Genomic DNA, 14,753 nt, shown 5'->3' with positions numbered 1-14,753 from the left:
CCTCTGCCTTTTCATCTTGTCTATCTTTCTGTGAATGTGGTTTTTGTTCCACAGGCTGCAGGATTCTTTTCTCTGCATTCTAATATGTGCTAGTTTATGTAAATTTTGGGGGGCACTTGAATAGAATGTATAGTCTGTTTTGTTTCCTTGGGTAGTGTATGAAACTTGATATCCATTTATTAGAGTCTACCAGCCAGGATATTGTTATTAAAAGTAAAATAACTCGGGGCTTCCCTGGTGGCGCAGTGGTTAAGAATCCGCCTGCCAGTGCGGGGGACATGGGTCCAAGCCCTGGTCTGGGAAGATCCCACATGCTGCGGAGCAACTAAACCCATGCGCCGCAACTACTGAGCTTGCGCTCTAGAGCCCGCAAGCCACAACTACTGAGCCTGCAAGCCACAACTACTGAAGCCCGCGCGCCTAGAGCCCCTGCTTTGCAACAAAGGAAGCCACTGCAGTGAGAAGCCCACACACCACAACAAAGTGTAACCCCACTCGCTGCAACTAGAGAAAGCCCGCGCACAGCAACAAAGACCCAACACAGCCAAAAATAAATAAATAAAATTTAAAAAAAGTAAAATAACTCGAATTCCAAGAAAGAATGAAATCTATGGGTCATGTACTGTCATGTTCAGAGATCAGATGTGTTTGAGTTGGCTTAAGTCAGGCTCACTAGTGTCACAAAATTCCTGGTTCATTGCATCTCTCTGCCTTTTTTTTAGTCAGCTTCATCCTGTGGCTGGCTCCCCTTGATGGAAGATGGTTGCCTGCAAACTTGGGTACTACATGATTTCTTGTCCATATCCCTGGAGAGGGAGCATGACTCTGTGTCAGCTAAACAGAATTCTAGGACCAGTTTTCATCATATGTCTATCACTGACCCAGTCTGTTTCAAAAGTAAACCAATCTCTGATATCCAAGTACAATAGTCAGAGTTCACACCTAGAGTTAGGAATAGGAGCAGCATGATGGCTTCAGTGGCAGAGAGGCATGAAATGGGTGCCAAGGGGGTACCGTGTAGGTCATGGTTATAGATTCTGTTTGGAGGTCCTCCACTTGCTTCTTAACGTTTTATCTGCTTCCTTTGTTAAAGGCTGGGGCTGCTTATTTTTTTCTTCTGCTTTGATTGAGCTGCTTTGATCTGTAGAATCCATCCTTCGTTTCAAGAATGCTTTTTTCCATAGAATCTTTGAATATTTTTTTCCATTCAGTCTATTTTCTTTGTTAAGCAGTAGTAGTTATACATATTTGTTGTATGTGTTCTTTTTCCTTGACTAATCTTCCTTCATCACTTTCACTGTTTTAGATTCTTCTGTTTTCTCCAGTCCATCCACCACATTACCAACATTGTCTCCAGAATTATTGTTGCTTCCTGGGATCCTCTTGTTTCCAGTTCTGCAGTTGTTTTGATTTCTTCAATTTCTTTACTCCAACTCACACTCAACGTAGTAGTGATTAGTGGTAGTTTAGGTTCTGGAGCCACACTGCCTGTGTTTGAGTCCAAACTCCTCTGCTTAATTGTGTTTTTGAGCAAAGTTCCTTGACCTCTTACCTTGCCTCCTCATCTGTAAAATGGAGGTGATGATAGTAGCTGTGTTTTGGGGATACCCCTGCATGGGTCCCTTGCACCTGACACATCTTGTTGTGTATGCCAAGAATGGAAGGCCTTGACCACTCCTTATCTGGGCCTTTTCTCAGGGTTGTGTTTGCAGTGAGCCGCCTTGTAGAATGAGGGCGTGTCTCCCTCTGGGACAAAGAGCAGGGTTGTTTAATGCTTACTATAAAAGCAGTGGTTCCCCACACTCTTTGTTCCTTGTTCGCAGTTCACTGCGAGTGCAGGAGTCCGTTTGGGCCCGTGGTTTTGCCCCCATGACACTTGGGGGCCAGAAGGGAACTGACAGCAACATCCTCGTGCTTCTGCTGCTTGCTGTGCAGTGAGTGATACAGTCCTTTTGTCTTTGGTCCAGGAGTCTTGTGTCTTCCGCCAGCGTCCATGAAACAGTAACAGACTAACTTATTAGCTTGTGTAAAGCCCTAGGCCCGGCAGCCGTCTTCATAAGGTTGTTGTGAAGTTTAAATGAGTTAATGCGTTTAACCACCTACAACATTGCCTAGGACATAGTAAGCACTTACTAAATGTTAGCCATGAAGATGTTTCCTTAAATATCCTCATATTATTTGCATTGGATTTTTAGGCCTAAATAAAGATAAGGCTCAGAAGAAGATTAAGATTGCTATAAATATCCGTTATTATATGGTGAAGATGTATATTGTAATTTGTTGGGTTTATTTAGTTTCTTTTATTGGTTGTGAAAAATGAGTATCCATTAAAAACACATTTTTAAAAAGTCATATAGAAAAACTAAAGGAAATATTTTTAACTAAATAAAATATCCAGAGAGCAGTTGAATTTTAACAATTACTATCCTAATTAATGTCACTGTGGTTTTGAGGTCTTGATGAGTATTGGAGTCTTTGTCTTAATTCTTTTGTGCTTACATTAAAAAATCATATTAAAAGTATAATAGTAACGTATATTTGTGAAAATTTATGAAACTATAGGTAAGTATAAAGAGAATAAGTTAGCTGTAAAAGTGTTAGCTTCTAGGGAACCACTGTTTGACATTTTTGTGTATTTATTTATAGTTGCTTACATTTTAAAGTCTTTACATGCCCTCTGAAAGTGGTGACTATCTTGATATTAATGAGTGTCAAGTAGTTTAATGAATAAAGATAGAATAAGTAAAATATTTGCTATTTATCATGTGCTAATTCTTTAGCTTTACAGCACATTTTGGATGTAGTGGATACATTAGATTCAGTGAGCCACACACCACTGGAAAACGTAACTGTCGGGATGCAGACTTTTTTTTGAGCACCACTGTTCTAAAGGAGGAAAGGACATGATTACACAGTTTCTTAGATATGCTTTCTTTTGTAGTCTTAGTACTGTAAAGGAAGCAAGGAAAATATTGCCAATTCTGGGGAGGTAAAGGAAGTTAGGAGAGAGAAAAATAATTTTTATTCTACTTAGTAGTTGACTAAATCATAGAAGCATGCGTATGGTTTGGATAACTAGTAGAAAAATGGATGTTCGTGTTGAGTAACGTAATTACCAAATATTAGCGCATTTAAAAATTTATATTTTTCTGTGATTTTTCTAACTTATGTGTTTGTGTATAATAAGATTTATCTGCTTGCTTTTGTATTACACAGTGTTTAATTAATCAATTAAACAATTACTGAACATCAGGTTTTGTGATAGGCTCTGGTTTGTAAAACAGATAAAGTAGCTGCTCTCATAGAGTATATAGTCTAGTGGGGTGCTGTCTAGTGGTACACTTTTTTGTGTCACTGACCCCTATGGCAGACTCTTTTCCAAATAATGTTTTAAAACTAATAAAATAAAATTGCAAAGATAAATAGTTATATTGAAATATTACCAAAATAGAAAAAAGCCAAATTTGTAATTTCATATTGTGTTCTTTATTTACTCTTAAATCATAAAATCTAATTTATAATTACGGTAATTTTGAAGTAGTGATGAGGGTAAGTGATATTTTGGGGATATCTGCAAGCATTGAATGTGATAAAATATCTGCTTTCTGTTGGTGACAGAGACATGAGTATGGCTATACAACTCTGCTTGTGCATATATTCATGATGGAATGGGGTATTTTTAGAATTCTAAATCTCAGAGGTCAGTAAAAATAAAGATGTAATTTCTCCCTCCCGCATGCTAGAACCCCTTATTAAATACAGTCTAAAAATTAAAAAGATAGGATGCTTTGCTTTTAGTTTTTTGTTTTTTTTTTAATTGAAGTATAGTTGATTTACAGTGTTGTGTTAGTTTCTGGTGTACAGCAAAGTGATTCAGATATATATATATATATCTTTTTCATATTCTTTTCCTTTATGGTTTATTACAGGATATTGAATATATAGTTCCCTGTGCTATACAATAGAACCTTGTTGTTTATCCATCCTATGTATAATAGTTTGCATCTGCGAATCCCAAACTCCCAATCTATCCCCCCCACCGAACCATAAGTCTGTTCTCTATGTCTGTGAATCTGTTTCTGTTTCATAGATAAGTTCATTTGTGTCATATTTTAGATTCCACATATAAGTGATAGCATATGTTATTTGTCTTTCTCTTTCTGACTTACTTCGCTTAATATGATAATCTCTAGGTATATCTATGTAGCTGTAAATGACATTATTTCATTCTTTTTTATGGCCGAGAAGTATTCCATTGTATGTATATACCACATCTTCTTTATCCATTCATTATTTAGTTTGTTTCCCTGTCTTGGCTGTTGTAAATAGTGCTGCTGTGAACATAGGGGTGCATGTCTTTTCAAATTATAGTTTTGTCCGGATATATGCCCAGGAGTGGGATTGCTAGATCATATGGTAACTCACGTTTTTTGAGGAACCTCCATACTATTTTCCATAGTGACTGCACCAATTTACATTCCTACCAACAATGTAGGAGGGTTCCCTTTTCTCCACACCCTCTTCAGCATTTGTTATTTGTAGACTTTTTGATGATGGCCATTCTGACTGCTGTGAGGTGGTGCCTTATTGTAGTTTTGATTTGCATTTCTCTAATAACTAGCAATGTTGAGTAAAAAGATAGGGTGCATTGAAGGAATGCACTGTGTATTGGTAAGGAGGCCATAATTGGACTCTAGAATATTTTTGACATCTTATAGTCTATTACGCTGTCATGTTGGTGAGTTTGCTGAATATATTTGTAGGATACATACAGCTCTTTCAAAGAATTATTTAGCCTTTGGGGGGAAAATTTCATATTGACCAAGATCAAAATATTTTATTTCCATGAACTTTGCTGTGAGGTAAATGTTCTTACTACTTCATAATTTTATTCAGTAGTGCTTAAGAAGTAAAGAGAAAAACTCTGTATTTTCAACTTTCATCTCATTCTTCATATTCAACAAATGATTCCTCAGTAACATGGTCCTAGTAAAATATTAACATTTCTGTTTAACATGAATTTATTCATAAAACTTATGAGCTATGATCAGATCAGATATCATTCCAAGCAGTGTGTAGTAGTGGAAAGAGCACCCTTGGGCTTTGGAGTTACACAAATCTGATTGTGTATCCCAGCTTTGCTTCCTGTTAGCTATGTGACCTCAAGCTTGTTTAACTTTCAGACTTAGTTTCCTTATCTTTTTTTAAAAATAAATTTATCTATCTATCGATCTATCTATCTATATCTATCTATGTATCTATGGCTGTGTTGGGTCTTTGTTGCTGCATGCGGGCTTTCTCTAGTTGCAGTGAACGGGGCTACTCTTCGTTGTGGTGCACGGTCTTCTCATTGCGGTGGCTTCTCTTGTTGTGGAGCATGGGCTCTAGGCTTGCAGGCTTCCATAGTTGTGGCACGTGGGCTCAGTAGTTGTGGCCCACGGGCCGTAGAGCACATGCTCAGTAGTTGTGGCGCACGGGCTTAGTTGCTCCACGGCATGTGGGATCTTCCCGGACCAGGGATCGAACCCGTGTCCCCCTGCATTGGCAGGCAGATTCTTAACCACTGCACCACTAGGGAAGTCCAGATATTCCTCTGTTTTGTTTTTTTTTCTTTGTTGATCTTTACAACTTATTGGTTTTTTAAACTTTTTTTTTTAACATCTTTATTGGAGTATAATTGCTTTACAATGTTGTGTTAGTTTCTGCTGTATAACAAAGTGAATCAGCTATACATATAGATATATCCCCATATCCCCTCCCTCTTGCATCTCCCTCCCACCCTCCCTATCCCACCCCTCTAGGTGGTCACAAAGCACCGAATTGATCTCCCTGTGCTATGCGGCTGCTTCCCACTAGCTATCTGTTTTACATTTAGTAGTGTAGATATGTCAGTGCCACTCTCTCACTTCGCCCCAGCTTACCCTTCCCCCTCCCCGTGTCCTCAAGTCCATTCTCTACGTCTGCATCTTTATTCCTGTCCTGCCCCTAGGTTCTTCAGAACCAATTTGTTTTTAATTCCATATATATGTGTTAGCATATGGTATTTGTTTTTCTCTTTCTGACTTATTTCACTCTGTATGACAGACTCTAGGTCCATCCACCTCACTACGAATAACTCAATTTCGTTTCTTTTTATGGCTGAGTAATATTCCATTGTATGTATGTGCCACATATTCTTTATCTATTTGGAGTATAATTGCTTTACAATGTTGTGTTAGTTTCAGATATTACTCTTTTTTAAAAGAGAAGAATGAAGTGAGAGAACTATTAGGTACATTTACACTTGTCCTTTTAGTTTCAGCTGGGCTTCTGATACTTTTCTGAAGCCTTTCTAAGTTATATTTTCCACCTCTTCCCTTAACTCCCATGATACCTTGTACCTCCATCATGACAGTGATTGTGTCCTATTGCCATCGTTTGCTATTTCCTGAATAGATCCATTAAGCATAGGGATCCTGACTCTTTTTTTTTTTTCCCTATTAAAGAGATGCTTTATCATATGTACCCTGATAAACACAATAAAATACTCTATTTTTATACTACCATTGGACTAGAATGTATGGTACATAGTAGTTACCCAAAATTTTGTTTGGTAAAAAAATCATTCTAAAGCAATGATTTATTGAATCCCTAACAAAGAGCCAGGAGGTGCTAAATAAATGTTCTCTTTTTTCCTGTTACTTCCCACAATACAGTTTAATAATGTGTGATCTGGTGGGTGATATCCAACTAGGTGGAAAGTAAATACATAGTTATAGTATGTGAATGTAGGTAATCAGAGTAGCAGCTACATACCTACACTTACTGTATACTTAGGGCATTAGGCTAAGTGCCCAATGTATTATCTTTTTTGATCCTTAGAGACAGTTTTATAGTAGCTGGCATTAGTTATCTTTTAAATGATTAGCAAACTGAAATTGAGATGAGGTTAATTAAGCAAGTTGTGAAGGTCACATTGCTAGCAAATGACTGAGATATGATGCAAATTCTGGACCATTTGACTCCAAGCCTTTGATTTTAACTAAAGCAGCAAAACAGCCTTTGCTATTAATTTTAAACTTTTTTTGTGTCATAGAACCAACTATTTAGGATTAATCCTAAGTAAGAGTAAGAGTCATGGGAGGTGGAATGGCATTGTGTAAGGGCACGGTTAGAGCTAATTTACAGTTGTGTCCCATTTACCTATGTATCTACAAAGGTTTGCCTAGAGTGCACACGCTATCCAAGTTCTCTTAGGTTCTTTATTGTAGTTACCACCCACATGTGACACCTGGTGGTTTTGAGTTTAAACGCAGGTAGGTGCTTCGACTAAAACCACCCCACTCTGATCATCCCCAGGGTTGGAGAGGACTCCATCTGTCTGGTTTTAGAACATTTTGTGACCAACTGGCTTTGTCAGTATTTTAGGTCATGTTCAAAGTAAGAAGAAAGATACACTGGAGATTTTGTATCAAAGAAAAATATAACCCTTAAATTTTTAATTTTTTTAAATTTATTTATTTTCGGCTGTGCTTCACGTCTTGTGGGATCTTAGTTCCCTGACCAGAGATTGAACCTGGGTCCTCAGCAGTGAAAGCTCGGAGTCCTAACCACTGGACCGCCAGGGAATTCCCAACACTTAAATTTTTAAAATGATTTAAAAAAAAAAAGTATGTGTTTGTTCTTATTTGCATATTTCTGGACTGTAGGCATTTGAACAGATAGAATCCCATGAAAGGCAAAAACTGCACAGTGGCACAGGTTGAAAGGCCAGCTTTCTTGCATTAGGCACAAGTACAGGATGGTGCTTGAGGCATTTTTATTAGTAAACTGCAGATAGCCAAGTACTCGCATCAGAACTGTTCTCTCAGTTGTCTCTGGGTTCACAGTCATTTCATCCAGAGCATCTCTGGATGACATCTCTTGTTGGATATTTGGGTTTCATTTCAGCCACAGTAGTCTGTTTCACATTCTGCTGCCAAACTCTGACAGTCTTTCGAAGACTTGGGCTAGGAGAAGAGAGGGACGTAAACACTAGTTTAATTGTCCTGCCTTGACTTTGACAGATAGACCTAAATTTTCTACTAAATGAAGAGTGACAGCCAAAAAAATAGGTTGTATTATTACGTGTAGTTTCACATATTTAGGGATACCTTTTCCTATTTCTATTTTGTGGCTGGAACTGTTCCTTAGGAAGCAGTTATAGGACTTTTCCTTATTCCTTAAAAAACAAATGATTAAAACAACAAAATCCAAACCAAAAATAAGACCAAAACCCACCAATCCTTACTGGATCTTTGGCAGATCCAGTAGGAAAAATAGCTAAGAGGAGAATATTCCTTTTTTTTTTTTTTTAAGAAAAGAGAACTCTTTTAAAGCCTGTTTTACTACTGTCCTCCTTGTGGATCAGGCCTTTTCCTGGTCCCATTTCTTAAAAAAGAAAAAAAATCCCTTTGTCTGAATCTTTTTCCCCTCTGAAATTTCAAAAGTTGTGTACCTGAAGACCTATCAACCTACCAATAACATTCATATTTAACCTTACCATTTCTTTCTAGGTCTAATTTGAGAGAGAGAGAGAGAGAGAGACAGGCAGACAGATTGTCCTCTTACTTACTTCCCTTTAGTTATAAACAATAAAGAAAACCCCAAAAAAGTTTGAAGTGTTATGTATTTTATTTTTCAGGGGGAGAAAAACAACAGAATACCTGAGATTGTACCTCAGTTTGCTAGAAGAAAAATTCTGACTAGAGGCCATAGTGGTGGTTAGCAACATATTAAGAGAGAACGGACAGGCCGTACCTATTGGAGGGACCCTGATTTTGGGGGAGGGGGGGGATGCAGGCTAAATGGCGCTGGTTCTTAGGAGAAACGTGTTCCCAGGGATGTAGTGACATGACCCTCGTCCACCTGGCTCATTGTCTGTAAGCTTCTGAGGCCCTCTTCTTATTCCTCTTTTACAGTTCTCATTTCTTCTCTTGACTCTTACCCTTTCTTGTTACCTAGTAGTAGAAATGGTACAAAAAGGGCATACCCCACACGTGCTCTGGACATCTCTGGGTAGAAATGAAATGCTTCTTTAAAGGTATTTTTATATATGGTCATTTTATAGTACTTTGAATATTATAGGCAGAGAGAATCTCTCAAGCAGTACCGTATTCCTTTCTGTCTTCGGTTGTAAAAGTGCTAGAGGGCAGGCAACACAGAATAATTTCTGGCTCTCTCCAGATGCTTTCCCTAGAGCTCTGGAGGCAGCTGGTCTGCTTTTCAGGTTATTGCAGGTCACAGCACTACCATATATTTTGATACAGCATAAACGGTGTCAGTTGATTTCCAAACACTACTATCACTGTTCTCTTGCCTGCTCACCAGCCCACCTATTTTAAGTTTTTGTGATGGCAGTTCTCCACACCTGATGCCAGTTTCTGTGTTAGAGCATGGGTTAAACTGCTGTAACAGAGATGTCCAAATACAGCAGTGGTTTAAATAAAACATTCATTTTTCTTTCATGTAATATTTCTGAGAGTGAGAGGTCCAGGCTGATGGGGTGTCTTTGCTCCCTGTGGTTATTTATGGACCCAGGTTCCTTCCATCTTGTTTCTGTGCCCTCCTCAGAGTGTTGTTCTTATCTGCAGCATTGCAGCTGGGTTGCTGACATACCCATGGTCCAGTCCATAGGAAAGAGGGAACATAATTTAGTCTAGAACAAACCCCTTCCTTTAAGGTGATGTAGAAATTGCATGGTTACTTCTGGTCGTATTCTGTTGGTGAGAACTTGCCATGCTTAGCTGCAAAAATGGGAAATAAAGTCTGTTGCTGAGTAGTTATGTGCCCTACTAAGACTTGAATAACATAAAAGAGAGGGACTTCCCTGGGGGTCCAGTGGTTAAGACTTCACCTTCCAGTGCAGGGGATGTGGGCTTGATCCCTGGTTGGGGAGCTAGCCACCTGCCCACATGCCTCATGGCCAAAAGACCAAAACATAAAACAGAAGTAGTATCATAACAAATTCAATAAAGACTAAAAAATTGTCCACGTCAAAAAAAAAAAATCTTAAAAAAAGAGAAGGTGGATTTTCGTCCATTGTCCATTTTTCTACAGGCTTATGTGCCTTATTCATCTTCGGAGTTCTTTACATATTCTGGATTTGAATACCTTTTGGGGGATACAAATCACATGTATTTTCTTTCAGTCTGTGATGTACTTTTAAATTTTGTTCATGGGATCCTTTGTCATATAGAAATTTAATATTTTTATATAGTAAAGTTTGCAGATCTTTTTATAATCCTTGTTTGATACAAATGTATTTTGTATTTGTAGATTTGATTCTGTACCAATTTTGTGGCTAGGGGTAGGCAGGACAGACACAATGATTAATAGGCCCCACAAGCACTTAATTTATGGTCAACTTTTCTACTTCAGTTTTAAAAAGAAACATTTTATTTTATTTATTTTTTAACATCTTTATTGGAATATAATTGCTTTACAATGGTGTGTTAGTTTCTGCTTTATAACAAAGTGAATCAGTTATACATATACATATATCCCCATATCTCTTCCCTCTTGCATCAAAAATATGGAATGCTTCATGAATTCGCGTGTCATCCTTGCGCAGGGGCCATGCTAATCTTCTCTGTATCGTTCCAATTTTAGTATATGTGCTGCTGAAGCGAGCACAGAAGAAACATTTTAAATAGGAAAACCAAAACCATATGTTTGATGCCTCATTGCATCATTAATTTTATGATTTGACAGGATTTGCAATTGTTAATAATTATTTCTAACTAAAAAATGAATAGTTCTCAAAATTATTCATTTGTCAGAATAGTTCCCTAAAATTCATTTTGAATCTAGAAGACTTTGACAGGGAAGTCATGCTGATCTGAGAGGTAAGAAATCAGATTTGATGTGAAAGTGAGTGTTCAAGCTGCTAGATGTGCCTCGTATGCAGTTGAAGTATGGTCTGGAGCTCAGGACAGGAGGTAGGGTTAGGGATGTTGACTTAAAAATCAGTAAGTCAGGGACTTCCCTGGTGGTGCCGTGGTTAAGAATCCGCCTCCCAATGCAGGGGACGTGGGTTTGATCCCTGGTCAGGGAACTAGATCCCACATGCGTGCCGCAACTAAGCGTTCACATGCTGCAACTAAGGAACCCGCCTGCCGCAACTAAGACCCGGCACAACCAAAAATAAATAAATTAAAAAAAAAAAGTCAGTAAGTTGAGCTTCCCTGGTGGCACAGTGGTTAAGAATCTGCCTGCCAATACAGGGGACACTGGCTCGAGCCCTGGTCCAGGAAGATCCCACGTGTCACGGAGCAGCTAAGCCCGCGAGCCACAGCTGCTGAGCTCGTGTGCCACAACTACTGAAGCCCGTGTGCCTAGAGCCCGTGCTCTGCAACAAGAGAAGCCACCGTGGTGAGAAGTCCCCACACCACAATGAAGAGTAGCCCCCGCTTACCACAACTAGAGAAAGCCTGCGCTCAGCAACGAAGACCCAACACAGCCAAAAATAAATAAATACATAAATTTATTAAAACACACACACACACACACACACACACAAAAGATGAGCACGTAAAGGACATGTAGAGAGCTGTACTCACATTTAGAGGTCTCAATTCAGCTGAAGAGACAGATATTAGACCGTTTAGTCTTTGTTAACAGCCTCATGAAGTATAGGTAGTTTTCTAATTTTACGGGGAGTAAATTGAAGCTGAGAGAGATGACTTCTACATAAAGTTGCCTAGTTTGTAGTTGGTGGAACTGGTTCTCATGACTCCAAAGCCCGTAGTAATCCATGATATCTCCCTGTGTTTAAGAGGTGAAAAGCATTTCACTAAGGAGGGAGTGAGTACTCCTTGGTGCCAGATGAATTTCTGTAGTGTTTGAAGGCTTGTGAGTAGCCCGGGATTATTTATTAGTTCTTTTGCCACCAGTGGAGGTGGAGAGAACAGTGCTGTGGTTGGAGGATGGATGCCTTGTTCCAGGAAGGGTCTGAGGTGGAGGGCAGCCACTCCAGAGTCCCATTGCATGAAGTTTGGTGGTGGTGAAAGGAAGAAAAGACAGGAGGAGCTTAAACGACTATAAGCTTTTCTTGTTGGTTGGTTGGTTGGTTGGTTTGGGGGTAGTGGTGCAGAAAAGTATGTGTAAATCTGCAGTTAGAAAAGAAAGATGGAGCCAGGAGCGTGGGATTGCATCGGGAGCGCTAGTGCAGGGATCGTGCCTGTTAACGTCTAACAATACAGTGTGAGAGACAGGGTGGTGGGTATGTCGTTCCATTTAAAGAGAGGAATGATATTAGGGGTAATGGTGTTTGGAAACCCTCTCAACAGTTAGGTTGCCTCCTAAGAAAGTATGTGTGAGGTGTTCGGGGTTGGAGTCTTGAGGATAATTGAAAAAGGCACTGGAGTCAAGGTGTGTTCTTTTCAGTCATTTAGCTTTTAGAATGGCTGATAGAGGCCGTAATGCTTGTTTTAAATTAATGATAATTTCAATTTATAAATTACCAAGAAACTTTTTCATGAGTCACATTTGTTCTGTAGAGGAACTGCTATAATCCTGAAAGTAAGGTTCTTAACAGTTATTATTAAGATTTGAGTCAATTGTAATTTGGAAAAGTATGCCCTGTTTTACATTATTTTGATTATCATTTTATAATAGAGAATAAATATAAACAGTACCATTAATTATATATATAAGCTTTTCCTATGTTAGTTAAGTATTGTCATTTGTTGCTTCATTATTTTTCCTTTACGATGTATGCTTTATAGATAAAGTCACTGAAGATTGGTATAATGCAGAATGACTTTTTATATTCTCTTGTTTACTGTTAAGCAGAAATCAAAGAGCAATCGGCGGAAGAGGACGCTGAGGCAGAAGTGGACAGCAGCAAGCGGCCAGTCCCAGCCTTCCAGCGCTCTGTGTCTGAGGAATCTGCAGCCTCCCTGGTCTCTGTTGGTATAGAAGCCAAAATCAGGTTAGAGAACGAATGCCGCTGGATTGGAGATTAGTGACAGGAACAAGAGCAGCGAGTTGACTGTAGAGGGAATTCAGAGAGTGCAGGCTTAGGACAGAAAGCTGGGTGGACTTTCAGAGCTGATAGCTCTGCGCGTAGCTGGAGTGAAGCACGTCCGTGGGCTTAGGTGGCTGTAGAACAGAGCAGTGGTCTACTGTGTCACTCTGCTCTCCTCAGACCAGGACAGAATATTTCCAGTATGCGATTCCTAGAAGAAGAAAAAAGTCTAAACTTTTAGCATAAGAACGGATTTTTGATTTACTTGTAAACTTAAGTTTATACTCTTGTTCTTTACCCTCTCTTCATTCTTTAAAAAGAGAAATACAGGGTGTTATAACTTCTCTGTGTATCATTCAGCTTAAGTCTTGTAATTTTTTAGATCTTAACTTGGAAGACATGAATAAAACTGAAACCATCCATCAGTTGAATATTCCCATCTTCTTGAAATGTTTCCTTTTGCTTTTGTCACATCTGCCTCCTCCTTTTGTCTTTTGCTGGCTTCTGTGGAGACTCCCCACCTTTATCATGTTGGAGTCCTCAGGTCGAAGTCCTCGGCGTGTTTACTTTTATTTTTATAGTCCGATAGCTAGGTCCTATCTGTGTGCTAATGAAACCGCACATTTATATTTTGAGGGCTGACCTTTCTCTGAACTCTAGACTTGCCTCTCCATCTGTCTGCTTGATCTCTCCATTTGGAAGTATACTAGACACTGCACCCATAACATGTCCAAAACCACTGTTGATTCTGACCCCAGGCCTGTCCCAAATCTTCTCCCCAGGATTTCTTCATTTCAATAAATAATACCAATATTCACCCGGTTGCTTAGGCCAAAACCTTTTGAGTTAATCCGTGATTTCTCTCTTTTCTCATACCTCACGTTCTAAATTTTGTAGCCCACCTTTAGAAGATATCCCAAACAAGTACTTACTGTCTCTTTTTTTTTTTTTTAAAGTTTTTAATTAATTAATTAATTATTTTTTGGCTGTGTTGGGTCTTCGTTTCTGTGAGAGGGCCTTCTCTAGTTGCGGCAAGCGGGGGCCACTCTTCATCGCGGTGCGCGGGCCTCTCACTATTGCGGCCTCTCTTGTTGCGGAACACAGGCTCCAGACTCGCAGGCTCAGTAGTTGTGTCCCACGGGCCCAGTTGCTCCGCGGCATGTGGGATCTTCCCAGACCAGGGCTCGAACCCGTGTCCCCTGCATTGGCAGGCAGACTCTCAACCACTGCGCCACCAGGGAAGCCCTTACTCTCTTAACTTGCCTACCATCTTAGTCCAAGTCCTCTTATCCTTAGGAGGCTGTAGTTGCCTTTTAAGTGGTCTCTCCACTTCTTCTCTTCGCTTTCCCCAGTCCAGATTGTTCTTAGCACAGTTGCAAAAATGATCATTCTAAAATGTAAATCAAGTTTCTCCCAAACTCTCTTTTGGCTGTCTCTTACATTTAAATTAAATATATGAATTATATTAAAAATTTCAGGGACTTCCCTGGTGGTACAGTGGTTAAGACTCTGTGCTCCCAGTGCAGGGGGCCTGGGTTTGATCCCTGATCAGGGAACTAGATCCCACATGCATGCTGCAACTAGGAGTTCACATGCCACAACTAAGGAACTGGCGAGCTGCAACTAAGGAGCCTGCCTGCCACAACTAAGAAGCACACATTCTTCAATTACGGAGCCCACCTGCTGCAACTAAGACCGGATGCAACCAAGAAAAAAACAACAAAAACATTCAAATCCCTACTATGTTCTACATCTTCGGGAAGGT

The 14,753-nt window shown here is 39.5% G+C and overlaps 1 protein-coding gene and 1 non-coding gene across 14 annotated transcripts in view; one reads left to right on the top strand and one right to left on the bottom strand.

Moving 5' to 3' along the window:
- Positions 1 to 14,753, top strand: part of KMT2C (lysine methyltransferase 2C) — a 276,950-nt gene that overhangs the window by 92,877 nt on the left and 169,320 nt on the right. For 10 of the 13 annotated variants that reach the window (XR_009701921.1, XM_061198964.1, XM_061198967.1 and 7 more), the window contains one exon: positions 12,811 to 12,952. Coding sequence is in view for 12 of the 13 variants with exons in the window: in XM_061198964.1 (XP_061054947.1) it covers positions 12,811 to 12,952 (142 nt within the window). In the remaining variant the exon portion in view is untranslated. The remainder of the gene's footprint in view (positions 1 to 12,810; positions 12,953 to 14,753) is intronic. The other 3 variants (XM_061198975.1, XM_061198965.1, XM_061198973.1) reach the window with 1 other exon arrangement.
- On the bottom strand, positions 10,547 to 10,653 carry LOC133097089 (U6 spliceosomal RNA). Its single transcript, XR_009701962.1, has one exon. It is a non-coding gene; the product is annotated as a U6 spliceosomal RNA (small nuclear RNA).

This window comes from Eubalaena glacialis, chromosome 8 (assembly GCF_028564815.1).
Source record: "Eubalaena glacialis isolate mEubGla1 chromosome 8, mEubGla1.1.hap2.+ XY, whole genome shotgun sequence".
NCBI classification, from domain to species: domain Eukaryota; kingdom Metazoa; phylum Chordata; class Mammalia; order Artiodactyla; family Balaenidae; genus Eubalaena; species Eubalaena glacialis.
The sequence above is the reverse complement of the archived record's forward strand: the minus strand, read 5'-3'. Positions and strand labels throughout refer to the sequence as shown.